This window comes from Pseudophryne corroboree, chromosome 4 (genome assembly GCF_028390025.1).
Source record: "Pseudophryne corroboree isolate aPseCor3 chromosome 4, aPseCor3.hap2, whole genome shotgun sequence".
Classification (NCBI taxonomy): Eukaryota; Metazoa; Chordata; class Amphibia; order Anura; family Myobatrachidae; genus Pseudophryne; species Pseudophryne corroboree.
Window position 1 is genome coordinate 317,197,758 of NC_086447.1, and position 14,376 is coordinate 317,212,133.

Below are 14,376 nucleotides of genomic sequence, written 5' to 3' on the forward strand. Positions count from 1 at the left end.
CCGATTTTCAAGGTACCCCACCTTCATGCAGGTCCTACACTATCACAGAGTCTTAAAACCTGACTACTTCACTGCTGCATCATCTGCCTGCTAGATGTAATGTGTACCTGCCACAGACTTTATGGCTTTTAAAGGCACACTAGTCACCTATTGCACTGGCTCAAAGATGATTGCTAAAGAACAGCTGAGACAGGTTCAGGATAATAAAGTCCACACAGGGGTGCATGAGAAAGCTAGTGGCCACGGTTAATAAGAGCTAACCATAGATTAACCCCTTCATATACACACAGAGGAAAAACCACAGCACTCACCACACCAGAAGCGGGGCACAGCTATGCACTTACCACTCACAGGGTGGGGTGCATGTAACACTGCACTCTCCACCACAGAAGCGGGGTACACAGCTGTACTAGTGTGCCTTTAAAAGCCATAAAGTCTGTGGCAGGTACACATTACATCTAGCAGGCAGATGATGCAGCAGTGAAGTAGTCAGGTATTAAGACTCTGTGATAGTGTAGGACCTGCATGAAGGTGGGGTACCTTGAAAATCGGTTTGCAGGCTTCCGTGCATTGGCCAATCCACCAACTAAACCCCCATCATTTATTTATTGAATTGTTGAGGATAAGTGAGTTTACTTTGGTGAGTGCTGGGTTCTCTGTTTGTATTTATTAGAGCGATGTGGTCATGGGTTACATGCACCCCGCCCTGTGAGTGGTAAGTACAGCTGTGTACCCCGCTTCTGTGGTGGAGAGTGCAGTGTTACATGCACCCCACCCTGTGAGTGGTAAGTGCATAGCTGTGCCCCGCTTCTGGTGTGGTGAGTGCTGTGGTTTTTCGTGTGTGTGTGTGTGTGTATGTGTGTGTTGAGTATCCCATATCCGAAATACGGACTTTTTTAGTGAGATAGTGAAACTTTTGTTTTTTGATGGCTCAATGTACACAAACTTTGTTTAATATACACAGTTATTAAAAATATTATATTAAATGACCTTTAGGCTGTGTATATAAGGTGTATATGAAACATAAATGAATTGTGTGAATGTAGATACACTTTGTTTAATGCACAAATTATAAAAAATATTGGCTAAAATGACCTTCAGGCTGTGTGTATAAGGTATATATAAAACATAAATGCATTCTGTGCTTAGATTTAGGTCCCATCGCCATGATATATCATTATGGTATGCACACAGTGTCCTGAAGACGGGGGCTTGCACCCCGTAACGTCGATAAAGTTTTTCCAAACAGAGTTCACCTGTTTACCACAAGACTCCTGAGTGCCGCCTCGTTTTTTGCAAAGTATATATACCGAGACAGCACAGTCCGGAATGGAGGGCACCGGAGCAAGAGCCATGCTCAGCCTGTGAGAGAGTGCCAGACCATCTGTTCAGTGTGTGTGTATGTATATATATATGTGTGTATGTATGTGTGTGTATGTATATATATATATGTATGTATATATATATATATATATATATATATATATATATATATATATTTTTTTTTTTATATTTTTTTATATATTTTTTTTTCTTCTTATTTATATTTTTATATATATATATATATATATATTTTTTTTTATTTATATTTTTATATATATATATATATATATATATATATATATATATATATATATATATATTATATTTTTTATATACAGGTTGAGTATCCCTTATCCAAAATGCTTGGGACCAGAGGTATTTTGGATATCGTATTTTTCTGTATTTTGGAATAATTGCATACCATAATGAGATATCATGGTGATGGGACCTAAATCTAAGCACAGAATGCATTTATGTTACATATACACCTTATACACACAGCCTGAAGGTCATTTTAGCCAATATTTTTTTATAACTTTGTGCATTAAACAAAGTGTCTACATTCACACAATTCATTTATGTTTCATATACACCTTATACACACAGCCTGAAGGTCATTTAATACAATATTTTTAATAACTTTGTGTATTAAACAAAGTTTGTGTACATTGAGCCATCAAAAAACAAAGGTTTCACTATCTCACTCTCACTCAAAAAATTCTGTATTTCGGAATATTCCGTATTTCGGAATATTTGGATATGGGATACTCAACCTGTATATATATATATATATTATATTTTTTATATTTTTTATATATATAGTATATATTTTTTATATATATATATATATATATATATATATATATATATATATATATATATATAGTATATTTTTTATATATATATATATATATATATATATATATATATGAGTATATTTTTTTTATATATATATATATATATATATATATATATATATATATATAGTACAGGTTGAGTATCCCATATCCAAATATTCCGAAATACGGAATATTCTGAAATACGGACTTTTTTGAGTGAGAGTGAGATAGTGAAACCTTTGTTTTCTGATGGCTCAATGTACACAAACTTTGTTTAATACACAAAGTTATTAAAAATATTGTATTAAATGACCTTCAGGCTGTGTGTATAAGGTGTATATAAAACATAAATGAATTGTGTGAATGTACACACACTTTGTTTAATGCACAAAGTTATAAAAAATATTGGCTAAAATTACCTTCAGGCTGTGTGTATAAGGTGTATATGAAACATAAATGTATTATGTGCTTAGATTTAGGTCCCATCACCATGATATCTCATTATGGTATCTAATTATTCCAAAATATGGAAAAATCCCATATCCAAAATACCTCTGGTCCCAAGCATTTTGGATAAGGGATACTCAACCTGTATATTTTTTATATATTTTTTATATATATATATATATATATATATATATATATATATATATAAAATATGCGCTATCTGGTCATATTTTTCCAGTGTTATTAAGCGCTGGGTGTGTGCTGGCATACTCTCTCTCTGTCTCTCCTAAGGGCCTGATTGGGGTTTTGTCCCCTTATAGGTTAATCCCTGTGTGTGTGTCGACATGTCTGAGGCGGAAGGCTTCTCCAAGGAGGAGGTGGAGCAAATGAGTGGTGTGTCCCCGTCGATTGTGCCGACTCCAGATTGGATGGACATGTGGCATATGTTGAATACAAGTGTGGCATCTTTACATAAAAGGCTTGATAAGGCTGATTTAGGGGGGACATCAGGGGGTCAATCCTCAGATTGGACCAACTCACAGGGCCCGTCGGGGTCTCAAAAGCGTCCCTTAACACAAGACTCTACTACCGACACGGATTCTGATTCCATTGTCGACTATGACGAAGTAAAATTGCACCCTAGGGTGACTAAAACCATTCAGTGTATGATTGTGGCAATAAGGGATGTGTTGCATATGGTGGATGAACTCTCAGTCCCCGACACAAGGGTACACATGTTTAAGGAAAAGAAACAGATTATAAACATTCCCACATCTCATGAATTAAATGAATTCTTTGGAAAAGCTTGGGAGACTCCGGATAAGAGACCGCAGATCCCCAAAAGAATTTATATGGCAAGCGAGATTTGGGAATCACCCCCCACTGTGGACAAAGCCCTGACGCGCTTGTCCAAGAAAGTGGCGCTACCGTCTCCTGACACAGCAGCCATTAAGGACCCTGCAGATCGCAGGCAAGAAACTACCTTAAAGTGTATTTATTCTCATACGGGTGCTGTGCTAAGACCGACAATTGCGTCGGCATGGGTGTGTAGCGTAATTGCAGCTTGGACAGATGAGCTGTCAGATCAATTTGATAATATGGATAAGGATACTATATTCCTAACTCTAGCCCATATTAAAGACGCAGTCTTATTTATGAGGGATGCTCAAAGGGACATTGGATTGCTAGCTTCTAGGGCCAATGCCATGTCTGTCTCAGCGAGAAGATCCTTATGAATTCGCCAATGGACGGGTGATGCGGATTCCAAGAAACATATGGAAGTACTACCCTACAAGGGTGATGTATTGTTTGGGGATGGGCTGACGGACCTGGTTTCCACAGCCACAGCAGGTAAATCTAATTTTTTACCATATATTCCCCAACAGCAAAAGAAAGTAACACCCTATCAGATGCAGTCCTTTCGGTCGCACAAGTCCAAAAGAGGTCGGGGATCCTCTTTCCTCGCCAGAGGTAAGGGCAGAGGTAAGAGAGCACCTGCTTCGGCAGGTGCCCAGGAACCAAAGTCCTCCCCGGCTGCTCCAAAACCCACAGCATGACGCTGGGGCTCCCCTGAGGGAGTCCGCACCGGTGGGGGCACGTCTTCCACTTTTCAGTCAGGCCTGGGTCAGTTCGGACCTGAATCCCTGGGTGTTGGAAATAGTTTCCCAGGGTTACAAATTGGAATTCGAGGAGGTGCCCCCGCGCCGTTTTTTTTCAAATCAGCCCTACCAGCTTCCACATCGGAAAGGGATGTAGTGTTAGCTGCAATTCAAACGCTGTGTATACAGCAAGTGATAATCAAGGTTCCCCTGCACCAGCAGGGAAGAGGTTACTATTCAACCCTATTTGTGGTCCCGAAACCGGACGGTTCGGTCAGATCTATTTTGAATCTGAAATCCCTAAACCTGTACATAAGAAGATTCAAATTCAAAATGTAATCTCTCAGAGCGATAATAGCCAACATGGAGGAGGTGAAGTTTATGGTGTCTCTGGACATAAAGGATGCGTGCCTTCATGTCCCCATATATGCCCCCCATCAGGAATACCTGAGATTCGCTGTACAGGATTGTCATTACCAATTTCAGACATTGCCGTTTGGACTCTCCACGGCCCCGAGGATTTTCACCAAGATAATGGCGGAAATTATGGTGGTCCTGCGCAAGCATGGAGTCACAATTATCCCATACTTGGACGATCTCCTGATAAAAGCGAGATCAAGGGAGAAATTGCTGAACAGTGTGGCGCTCTCGTTGAGAGTGCTCCAGCAACACGGTTGGATTCTAAATCTACCAAAGTCACAGTTGATTCCGACAACTTGACTACCGTTCCTAGGTATGATACTGGATACGGAACAAATGAAGGTCTTCCTCCCAATAGAGAGAGCCCAAGACATCCAGAACATGGTCAGAGACCTGCTAAAACCGAAAAGGGTGTCAGTTCACCAATGCACTCGAGTTCTGGGGAAAATGGTGGCGGCCTACGAGGCCATTCCCTTTGGCAGGTTCCATGCAAGGACTTTTCAATGGGACCTTCTGGACAAGTGGTCCGGGTACCATCTGCACTTACATCGGAAAATAACCAGAGTGTCCCTCCTGTGGTTGCGAAGTGCTCACCTCCTGGAGGGTCGCAGGTTCGGAATTCAGGATTGGATCCTGGTTACCACGGATGCGATCCTCCGAGGATGGGGAGCGGTCACACAGGGAAAACATTTTCAGGGTCTTCGGTCAGACCAGGAGTCCTGTCTACACATCAATGTGTTGGAACTCAGGGCCATTTACAACGGCCTTCGACAAGCGGAGAGTTTTCTTCGAAACCTACCGGTTCTGATTCAATCGGACAATGTCACAGCAGTGGCTCATGTGAACCGCCAAGGCGGGACAAAAAGCAGAGTCGCGATGGCGGAAGCCACAAGGATCCTTCGCTGGGCGAAAAATCATGTAAGCGCTCTGTCAGCTGTCTTCATTCCGGGAGTGGACAACTGGGAAGCAGACGATTTGACACAATTTCATACAATTCCGATATATCCATCTGATATATTGTATGAAATTGGATACGTTCTAAAACACATGATTGTACACAATCTCATGCGCGTCCTCGTGGCTGTCGGATAGGAACCCCTAGGTCGTTGGTGCTGCACTAATGATATATCGGCATTGGATGGAATCGGATGAAAAAAGTGTGTTTTTTGTGCACTCCCAGCCCCCATAGCCCTCTATCCAGCCCATCAGATGTATCACAGGGAAGTTTGACTGGCATTCTCAAGACACTCCCAGCCCCCATAGCCTTCTATCCAGCCCATCAGATATATCTCATGGTACAATTGTATGCCGTACGATATATTGCATGCAATGTATAGCGGCTTCATCAATCGCATGCTATATATCTTATGCAAAAATAGCACAAAAGTACCAAATAGTATGAAATCACTCCCGGGAGAGTTCAAGGGAAATTACATCCGACTTCAGCCTGACATATCGTTGTAGTGCATGGGGCCCTTTAGTATGGTGCACACACTGATACCAGTTGACAGTGGGACTACTTTTCTCCATTTAAGTAGGTTGAATGAGTGACTGATTAGAAGATTGAAGATGTGTGATGCTATTTCAAGGAAGCAGTTAGAAATATCACTATAATCCCAATTATACCAACAAATTTGTCCGTTTTATGATATCTTTGGATAATAAGCAATTGTTTCTTTGTTTTATTCTGTGACCTAGCAAAGGCATGCTGGTATAGATAAGACAATAGCTTTTAATTTAATCAGTTTTCAGGAGTAATGAATCATTGCTTCAATGAGCTGTAAAGGTACCGACAACTGTACTTCGTGGTTATGTCTGGATGTAGCATGTTTGATTTAGGGTGTCCAAGACTGGAAATCTTCCTTAAGTTCAAGATTGATGCATATTCACTTCAGTGAATATCAGTACTTCACATATTTCCTTAACCCCCAAACAGTTTCTCCTACCTGTATCCTTCCCTAAAATAATCCTTCGTATTCTACAGATCTTAATGTAAGGTTACATACTTATTTTACAAAATATCTGAAACAAAATTCTACTTTCAGGGATTCATCAAAGATGTCCATGAAGATTCGCTCACTGTTGTTTTTGAAAACAAGTATGTATGCTCATTGATGGGTTAAATAAATCCTCTTTGTGTGTTGTACTAATGTGCCTTTGCCATCATCAGCTGGCAGCCAGAACGTCAGGTTCCATTCCATGAAGTTAGAATGCCACCCCTACCTGATATCAAAAAGGAAATTACTGAAGGGGATGAGGTTGAGGTAAGGTTGTTTTTATTTTTTTTTATATATAATCTAATCTTTACTTTGTATGAAGCTTAATGTAACATTGTTGGTGTTAAAGCCTGTGAGTGAGATACTATATGTACTTCAGACTATAAACAGACAGACCTATAGCTTCCCGTTGAAAACACACCATCTCTGTTACTGATGGCGTTGTCTGTACTGTTCAGTACTTTCCTGATGTTGGTTAGACACGCCCAAGTTGATATGTTATCTATGTTGGAGAATACAAAACTTTAGAATATTAGAAGCATGGGAGCAACGTTGTGCTATGCATAGGGTATCGCAGGATGTATAGCAGATGTTTTGTATAAAATAGGTTGGTGTCTATAGAATACAGTGTGTATAGGCGGGATGTAGTTATGTGACTGCCGGTCACAATACCGATGGCTACATTCCGCCCCCTCTAAATCCTGACAGTCGGCATGCCGACTGGCAGGGACTATTCCCACTCCCATAGAGTGGGAATAGAAAATGTGGCGAGCAGATCACGATTTCGGAAAGTAAAGTAGGTTAAGAACCCTAAGTTAACTTACTCTGTATCTTAGGCAATCTGGGGGAGGGCGACCCCAGGAAGCAGAAACCTTGGTCCAAAGCTAGTCTCTTAGAGAGTGAACACCCAGTTTCAGTTGCTGGGGGTTATAGTGCTACAAACCACTCCTTTACTCAGTGGCCCCCACCCTTGCCACTTTGAAAAAAAGAAAGGACTCTCTCTAGCATCCATAAGTGATACTGGGGACAGATTAGTACGATGGGGGTATAGACTGGTCAAAAGGAGCCAGTGCACTTTAAATTTCTTCAACTGGTTGTGCTGGCTCCTCCCCTCTGCTTCCTCCTACAGCTCAGTTTAGAAAAATGTGCCCTCAGGAGAGGATGCACACTCTGCAAGCTCCAGAGTTTTTCTTAAATTTCTTTTCTCTGACGTCCTAAGTGGATGCTGGGGACTCCGTCAGGACCATGGGGAATAGCGGCTCCGCAGGAGACAGGGCACAAAAATAAAGCTTTAGGATCAGGTGGTGTGCACTGGCTCCTCCCCCTATGACCCTCCTCCAAGCCTCAGTTAGGTTTTTGTGCCCGTCCGAGCAGGGTGCAATCTAGGTGGCTCTCTTAAGGAGCTGCTTAGAAAAAGTTTTTAGGTTTTTTATGTTCAGTGAGTCCTGCTGGCAACAGGCTCACTGCATCGAGGGACTTAGGGGAGAGAAGTTCAACTCACTTGCGTGCAGGATGGATTGGCTTCTTAGGCTACTGGACACCATTAGCTCCAGAGGGAGTCGGAACACAGGTCTCACCCTGGGGTTCGTCCCGGAGCCGCGCCGCCGACCCCCCTTGCAGATGCTGAAGATTGAAGGTCCAGAAACCGGCGGCAGAAGGCTTTTCAGTCTTCATGAAGGTAGCGCACAGCACTGCAGCTGTGCGCCATTGTTGTCACACACTTCACACCATAGGTCACGGAGGGTGCAGGGCGCTGCTGGGGGCGCCCTGGGCAGCAATGTATAATACCTTTTATGGCTAAAAAATACATCACATATAGCCCTTGAGGCTATATGGATGTATTAAACCCATGCCAGATATCTCAAACTCCGGGAGAAAAGCCCGCCGGAATAGGGGGCGGGGCTTATTCTCCTCAGCACACAGCGCCATTTTCCTGCTCAGCTCCGCTGTGAGGAAGGCTCCCAGGACTCTCCCCTGCACTGCACTACAGAAACAGGGTAAAACAGAGAGGGGGGGCACTTTTTTTGGCGATATTTTATATATTTAAGCTGCTATAAGGATACAACACTTATATAAGGTTGTTCCCATATATATTATAGCGCTTGGGTGTGTGCTGGCAAACTCTCCCTCTGTCTCCCCAAAGGGCTAGTGGGGTCCTGTCTTCGATAAGAGCATTCCCTGTGTGTCTGCTGTGTGTCGGTACGTGTGTGTCGACATGTATGAGGACGATGTTGGTGTGGAGGCAGAGCAATTGCCGATAATGGTGATGTCACCCCCCAGGGAGTCGACACCGGAATGGATGGCTTTGTTTATGGAATTACGTGATAATGTCAGCACATTACAAAAATCAGTTGACGACATGAGACGGCCGGAAAACCAGTTGGTACCTGCCCAGGCGTCTCAGACACCGTCAGGGGCTGTAAAACGCCCTTTACCTCAGTTGGTCGACACAGACCCAGACACGGACACTAAATCTAGTGTCGACGGTGAAGAAACAAACGTATTTTCAAGTAGGGCCACACGTTATATGATCACGGCAATGAAGGAGGCTTTGCATATCTCTGATACTGCAAGTACCACAAAAAGGGGTATTATGTGGGGGGTGAAAAAACTACCTGTAGTTTTTCCTGAATCAGAGGAATTGAATGATGTATGTGATGAAGCGTGGGTTAACCCAGATAGAAAAGTGCTAATTTCAAAAAAGTTATTGGCATTATACCCTTTCCCGCCAGAGGTTAGGGCGCGCTGGGAAACACCCCCTAGGGTGGATAAGGCGCTCACACGCTTATCAAAACAAGTGGCGTTACCGTCTCCTGATACGGCCGCCCTCAAGGATCCAGCTGATAGGAGGCTGGAAACTACCCTAAAAAGTATATACACACATACTGGTGTTATACTGCGACCAGCCATCGCCTCAGCCTGGATGTGCAGTGCTGGGTTGGTCTGGTCGGATTCCCTGACTGAAAATATTGATACCCTGGATAGGGACAGTATTTTATTGACTATAGAGCAATTAAAGGATGCTTTTCTTTATATGCGAGATGCTCAGAGGGATATTTGCACTCTGGCATCGAGAGTAAATGCGATGTCCATATCTGCCAGAAGAAGTTTATGGACGCGACAGTGGTCAGGTGATGCGGATTCTAAACGACATATGGAAGTATTGCCGTATAAAGGGGAGGAATTATTTGGCGTCGGTCTATCGGATCTGGTGGCCACGGCAACTGCCGGAAAATCCACCTTTTTACCTCAGACCCCCTCCCAACAGAAAAAGACACTGTCTTTTCAGCCGCAGTCCTTTCGGTCCTATAAGAACAAGCGGGCAAAAGGACAGTCATATCTGCCCCGGGGCAGAGGAAGGGGTAAGAGAGGACAGCAAGCAGCCCTGCCCAGGAACAGAAGCCCTCCCAGGGTTCTGCAAAGCCCTCAGCATGACGCTGGGGCTTTACAAGCGGACTCAGGAGCGGTGGGGGGTCGACTCAAGAATTTCAGCGCACAGTGGGCTTGCTCACAGGTGGACCCCTGGATCCTGCAGGTAGTATCTCAGGGTTACAGGTTGGAATTCGAGAAGTCTCCCCCTCGCCGGTTCCTAAAGTCTGCTTTGCCAACGTCTCCCTCAGACAGGGCGACGGTATTGGAAGCCATTCACAAGCTGTTTTCTCAGCAGGTGATAGTCAAGGTACCCCTCCTACAACAAGGAAAAGGGTATTACTCCACGCTATTTGTGGTACCGAAGCCGGACGGCTCGGTAAGACCTATTCTAAATCTGAAATCTTTGAACCTGTACATACAGAAATTCAAATTCAAGATGGAGTCACTCAGAGCAGTGATAGCGAATCTGGAAGAAGGGGACTTTATGGTGTCCCTGGACATAAAGGATGCTTACCTGCATGTCCCAATTTGCCCTTCACATCAAGGGTACCTCAGGTTCGTGGTGCAAAACTGTCATTATCAGTTTCAGACGCTGCCGTTTGGATTGTCCACGGCACCTCGGGTCTTTACCAAGGTAATGGCCGAAATGATTCTTCTTCGAAGAAGAGGCGTATTAATTATCCCTTACTTGGACGATCTCCTGATAAGGGCAAGGTCCAGAGAACAGCTGGAGGACGGAGTAGCACTAACCCAATTAGTGCTGCAACAACACGGGTGGATTCTGAATTTTCCAAAATCTCAGTTGACACCGACAACACGTCTGCTGTTCCTGGGAATGATTCTGGACACGGTTCAGAAAAAGGTGTTTCTTCCGGAGGAGAAAGCCAAGGAGTTATCCAAACTTGTCAGGAACCTCCTAAAACCAGGAAAAGTGTCTGTGCATCAATGCACAAGAGTCCTGGGAAAGATGGTGGCTTCTTACGAAGCGATTCCATTCGGCAGATTCCACGCACGAACTTTTCAGTGGGATTTGTTGGACAAATGGTCCGGATCGCATCTGCAGATGCACCAGCGGATAACCTTATCACCACGGACAAGGGTGTCTCTTCTGTGGTGGTTGCAGAGTGCTCATCTGTTAGAGGGCCGCAGATTCGGCATACAGGACTGGGTCCTGGTGACAACGGATGCCAGTCTGAGAGGCTGGGGAGCGGTCACACAGGGAAGAAACTTCCAGGGAGTATGGTCAAGCCTGGAGATGTCTTTTCACATAAATATACTGGAGCTAAGAGCGATTTACAATGCTCTAAGTCTGGCAAAACCCCTGCTTCAGGGTCAGCCGGTGTTGATCCAGTCGGACAACATCACGGCAGTCGCCCACGTAAACAGACAGGGCGGCACAAGAAGCAGGACAGCAATGGCAGAAGCTGCAAGGATTCTTCGCTGGGCGGAAGATCATGTGATAGCACTGTCAGCAGTGTTCATTCCGGGAGTGGACAACTGGGAAGCAGACTTCCTCAGCAGACACGATCTACACCCGGGAGAGTGGGGACTTCATCCAGAAGTCTTCCACATGATTGTGAACCGTTGGGAAAAACCAAAGGTGGATATGATGGCGTCACGCCTCAACAAAAAACTGGACAGGTATTGCGCCAGGTCAAGAGACCCTCAGGCAATAGCTGTGGACGCTCTGGTAACACCGTGGGTGTTCCAGTCAGTGTATGTGTTCCCTCCTCTGCCTCTCATACCAAAAGTACTGAGAATTATACGGCAAAGGGGAGTAAGAACGATACTCGTGGCTCCGGATTGGCCAAGAAGAACTTGGTACCCGGAACTTCAAGAGATGCTCACGGAGGATCCGTGGCCTCTACCTCTAAGACGGGACCTGCTTCAGCAGGGACCGTGTCTATTCCAAGACTTACCGCGGCTGCGTTTGACGGCATGGCGGTTGAACGCCGAATTCTAAGGGAAAAAGGCATTCCGGAAGAGGTCATTCCTACACTGGTAAAAGCCAGGAAGGAGGTGACTGCACAACATTATCACCGCATTTGGAGAAAATATGTTGCGTGGTGTGAGGCCAGGAAGGCCCCCACGGAGGAATTTCAACTTGGTCGATTCCTACATTTCCTGCAAACAGGATTGTCTATGGGCCTCAAATTGGGGTCCATTAAGGTTCAAATTTCGGCCCTGTCGATTTTCTTCCAGAAAGAATTGGCTTCAGTTCCTGAAGTCCAGACTTTTGTAAAAGGAGTACTACATATACAGCCCCCGTTTGTGCCCCCAGTGGCACCGTGGGATCTTAATGTAGTTTTGGATTTTCTCAAATCCCATTGGTTTGAGCCACTCAAATCGGTGGAGTTGAAATATCTTACATGGAAAGTAACCATGCTACTGGCCCTGGCTTCAGCCAGGAGAGTATCAGAATTAGCGGCTTTATCATATAAGAGCCCATATCTGATTTTCCATTCGGACAGGGCAGAACTGCGGACGCGTCCTCATTTTCTGCCTAAGGTGGTGTCAGCGTTTCACCTGAACCAGCCTATTGTGGTGCCTGCGGCTACTAACGATTTGGAGGATTCCAAGTTGTTGGACGTGGTCCGGGCATTGAAAATATATATTTCAAGAACGGCTGGAGTCAGAAAGTCTGACTCGCTGTTTATATTGTATGCACCCAACAAGCTGGGTGCTCCTGCTTCTAAGCAGACGATTGCTCGTTGGATTTGTAGCACAATTCAACTTGCACATTCTGTGGCAGGCTTGCCACAACCAAAATCTGTCAAGGCCCATTCCACAAGGAAAGTGGGCTCATCCTGGGCGGCTGCCCGGGGGGTCTCGGCATTACAACTCTGCCGAGCAGCTACGTGGTCGGGGGAGAACACGTTTGTAAAATTCTACAAATTTGATACCCTGGCTAAAGAGGACCTGGAGTTCTCTCATTCGGTGCTGCAGAGTCATCCGCACTCTCCCGCCCGTTTGGGAGCTTTGGTATAATCCCCATGGTCCTGACGGAGTCCCCAGCATCCACTTAGGACGTCAGAGAAAATAAGATTTTACTTACCGATAAATCTATTTCTCGTAGTCCGTAGTGGATGCTGGGCGCCCATCCCAAGTGCGGATTGTCTGCAATAATTGTACATAGTTATTGTTACAAAAAAATCGGGTTGTTATTGTTGTGAGCCGTCTGTTCAGAGGCTCCTACGTTTGTCATACTGTTAACTGGGTTCAGATCACAAGTTGTACGGTGTGATTGGTGTGGCTGGTATGAGTCTTACCCGGGATTCAATATCCTTCCTTATTGTGTACGCTCGTCCGGGCACAGTATCCTAACTGAGGCTTGGAGGAGGGTCATAGGGGGAGGAGCCAGTGCACACCACCTGATCCTAAAGCTTTATTTTTGTGCCCTGTCTCCTGCGGAGCCGCTATTCCCCATGGTCCTGACGGAGTCCCCAGCATCCACTACGGACTACGAGAAATAGATTTATCGGTAAGTAAAATCTTATTAAGTTTTATTTTTTTCGGTATGCTCTTTGGGCAACCGCATACATGCACCGTGGGAGTTAGGATGGGTGTGGTCACTGGCCTCTTGAGGTGCAGAGCCGCTTCCCCGCTGCATGACCACCGCCCTGAGGGGCTGTTTGTTCAGCGGGCCATGCCGCCTTGGCTATCGCATCCGCAGCATGCCGCACAGCCCTAACGCTGCCTGAAGGTGATCATCGGTGGTGAGTATCAACCGGGAGCGCCGCTAGGGGGGTCCCCCAGTTCACTGTGCGGCAGAAGCGCGGGTTAGGCGTACGGGTCCCTCCTGGGGGGGACCCGCTGTATCCCCTGCGTGAGACTGGCTAATGAAAACGTTGTACCAAGCATTTATGTGAGGCTACATACATTAGGAGAAATAGCCAATAGAAATATTCAAAAGTAGCTCCGGCGCTATGGTGGGGGGCGGATCTACACAAGAGCAGGCTCAGCAGCATTTTGGCGCTTTCCTCTGCATAGCAGCAGCCTCACAGCTCCTCCATATCAGTCCCTGGATCGCTATTACCGGGTGTAGAAGGGGAGAGCCGCTATATCTGTGCACAAGTAACATCCCTCTGAGGGATTTCTCATATTACAGTCTCACTGTTTACACAAAATATGACAGCCTCACTGGAGCTGCACAGTGCTGGGTGCGCTAGGGTCCTTTCTCCTGTGTCGTCTGTCGCATGCAACAGGGCAGGCTTGTGTGTGTGTGTGTGTGTATGTATGTGTATATATGTGTGTATGTATATATGTGCATATATATTTATATAATGTGTGTGTATGTATATATGTGCATATATATGTGTATATGTATGTGCGTGTGTGTGTGTGTGTATGTGTGTATGTATGTATGTATATATATATATA

General features: G+C 44.9%; 1 protein-coding gene across 2 annotated transcripts in view; it reads left to right on the forward strand.

The window, feature by feature from the left end:
• Nucleotides 1-14,376, forward strand: part of FXR1 (FMR1 autosomal homolog 1) — a 244,414-nt gene that overhangs the window by 78,167 nt on the left and 151,871 nt on the right. For both annotated transcript variants that reach the window (XM_063916328.1, XM_063916327.1), the window contains exons 2-3: nucleotides 6,673-6,725; nucleotides 6,798-6,891. In XM_063916328.1, the coding sequence (XP_063772398.1) occupies nucleotides 6,673-6,725; nucleotides 6,798-6,891 (147 nt within the window). The remainder of the gene's footprint in view (nucleotides 1-6,672; nucleotides 6,726-6,797; nucleotides 6,892-14,376) is intronic.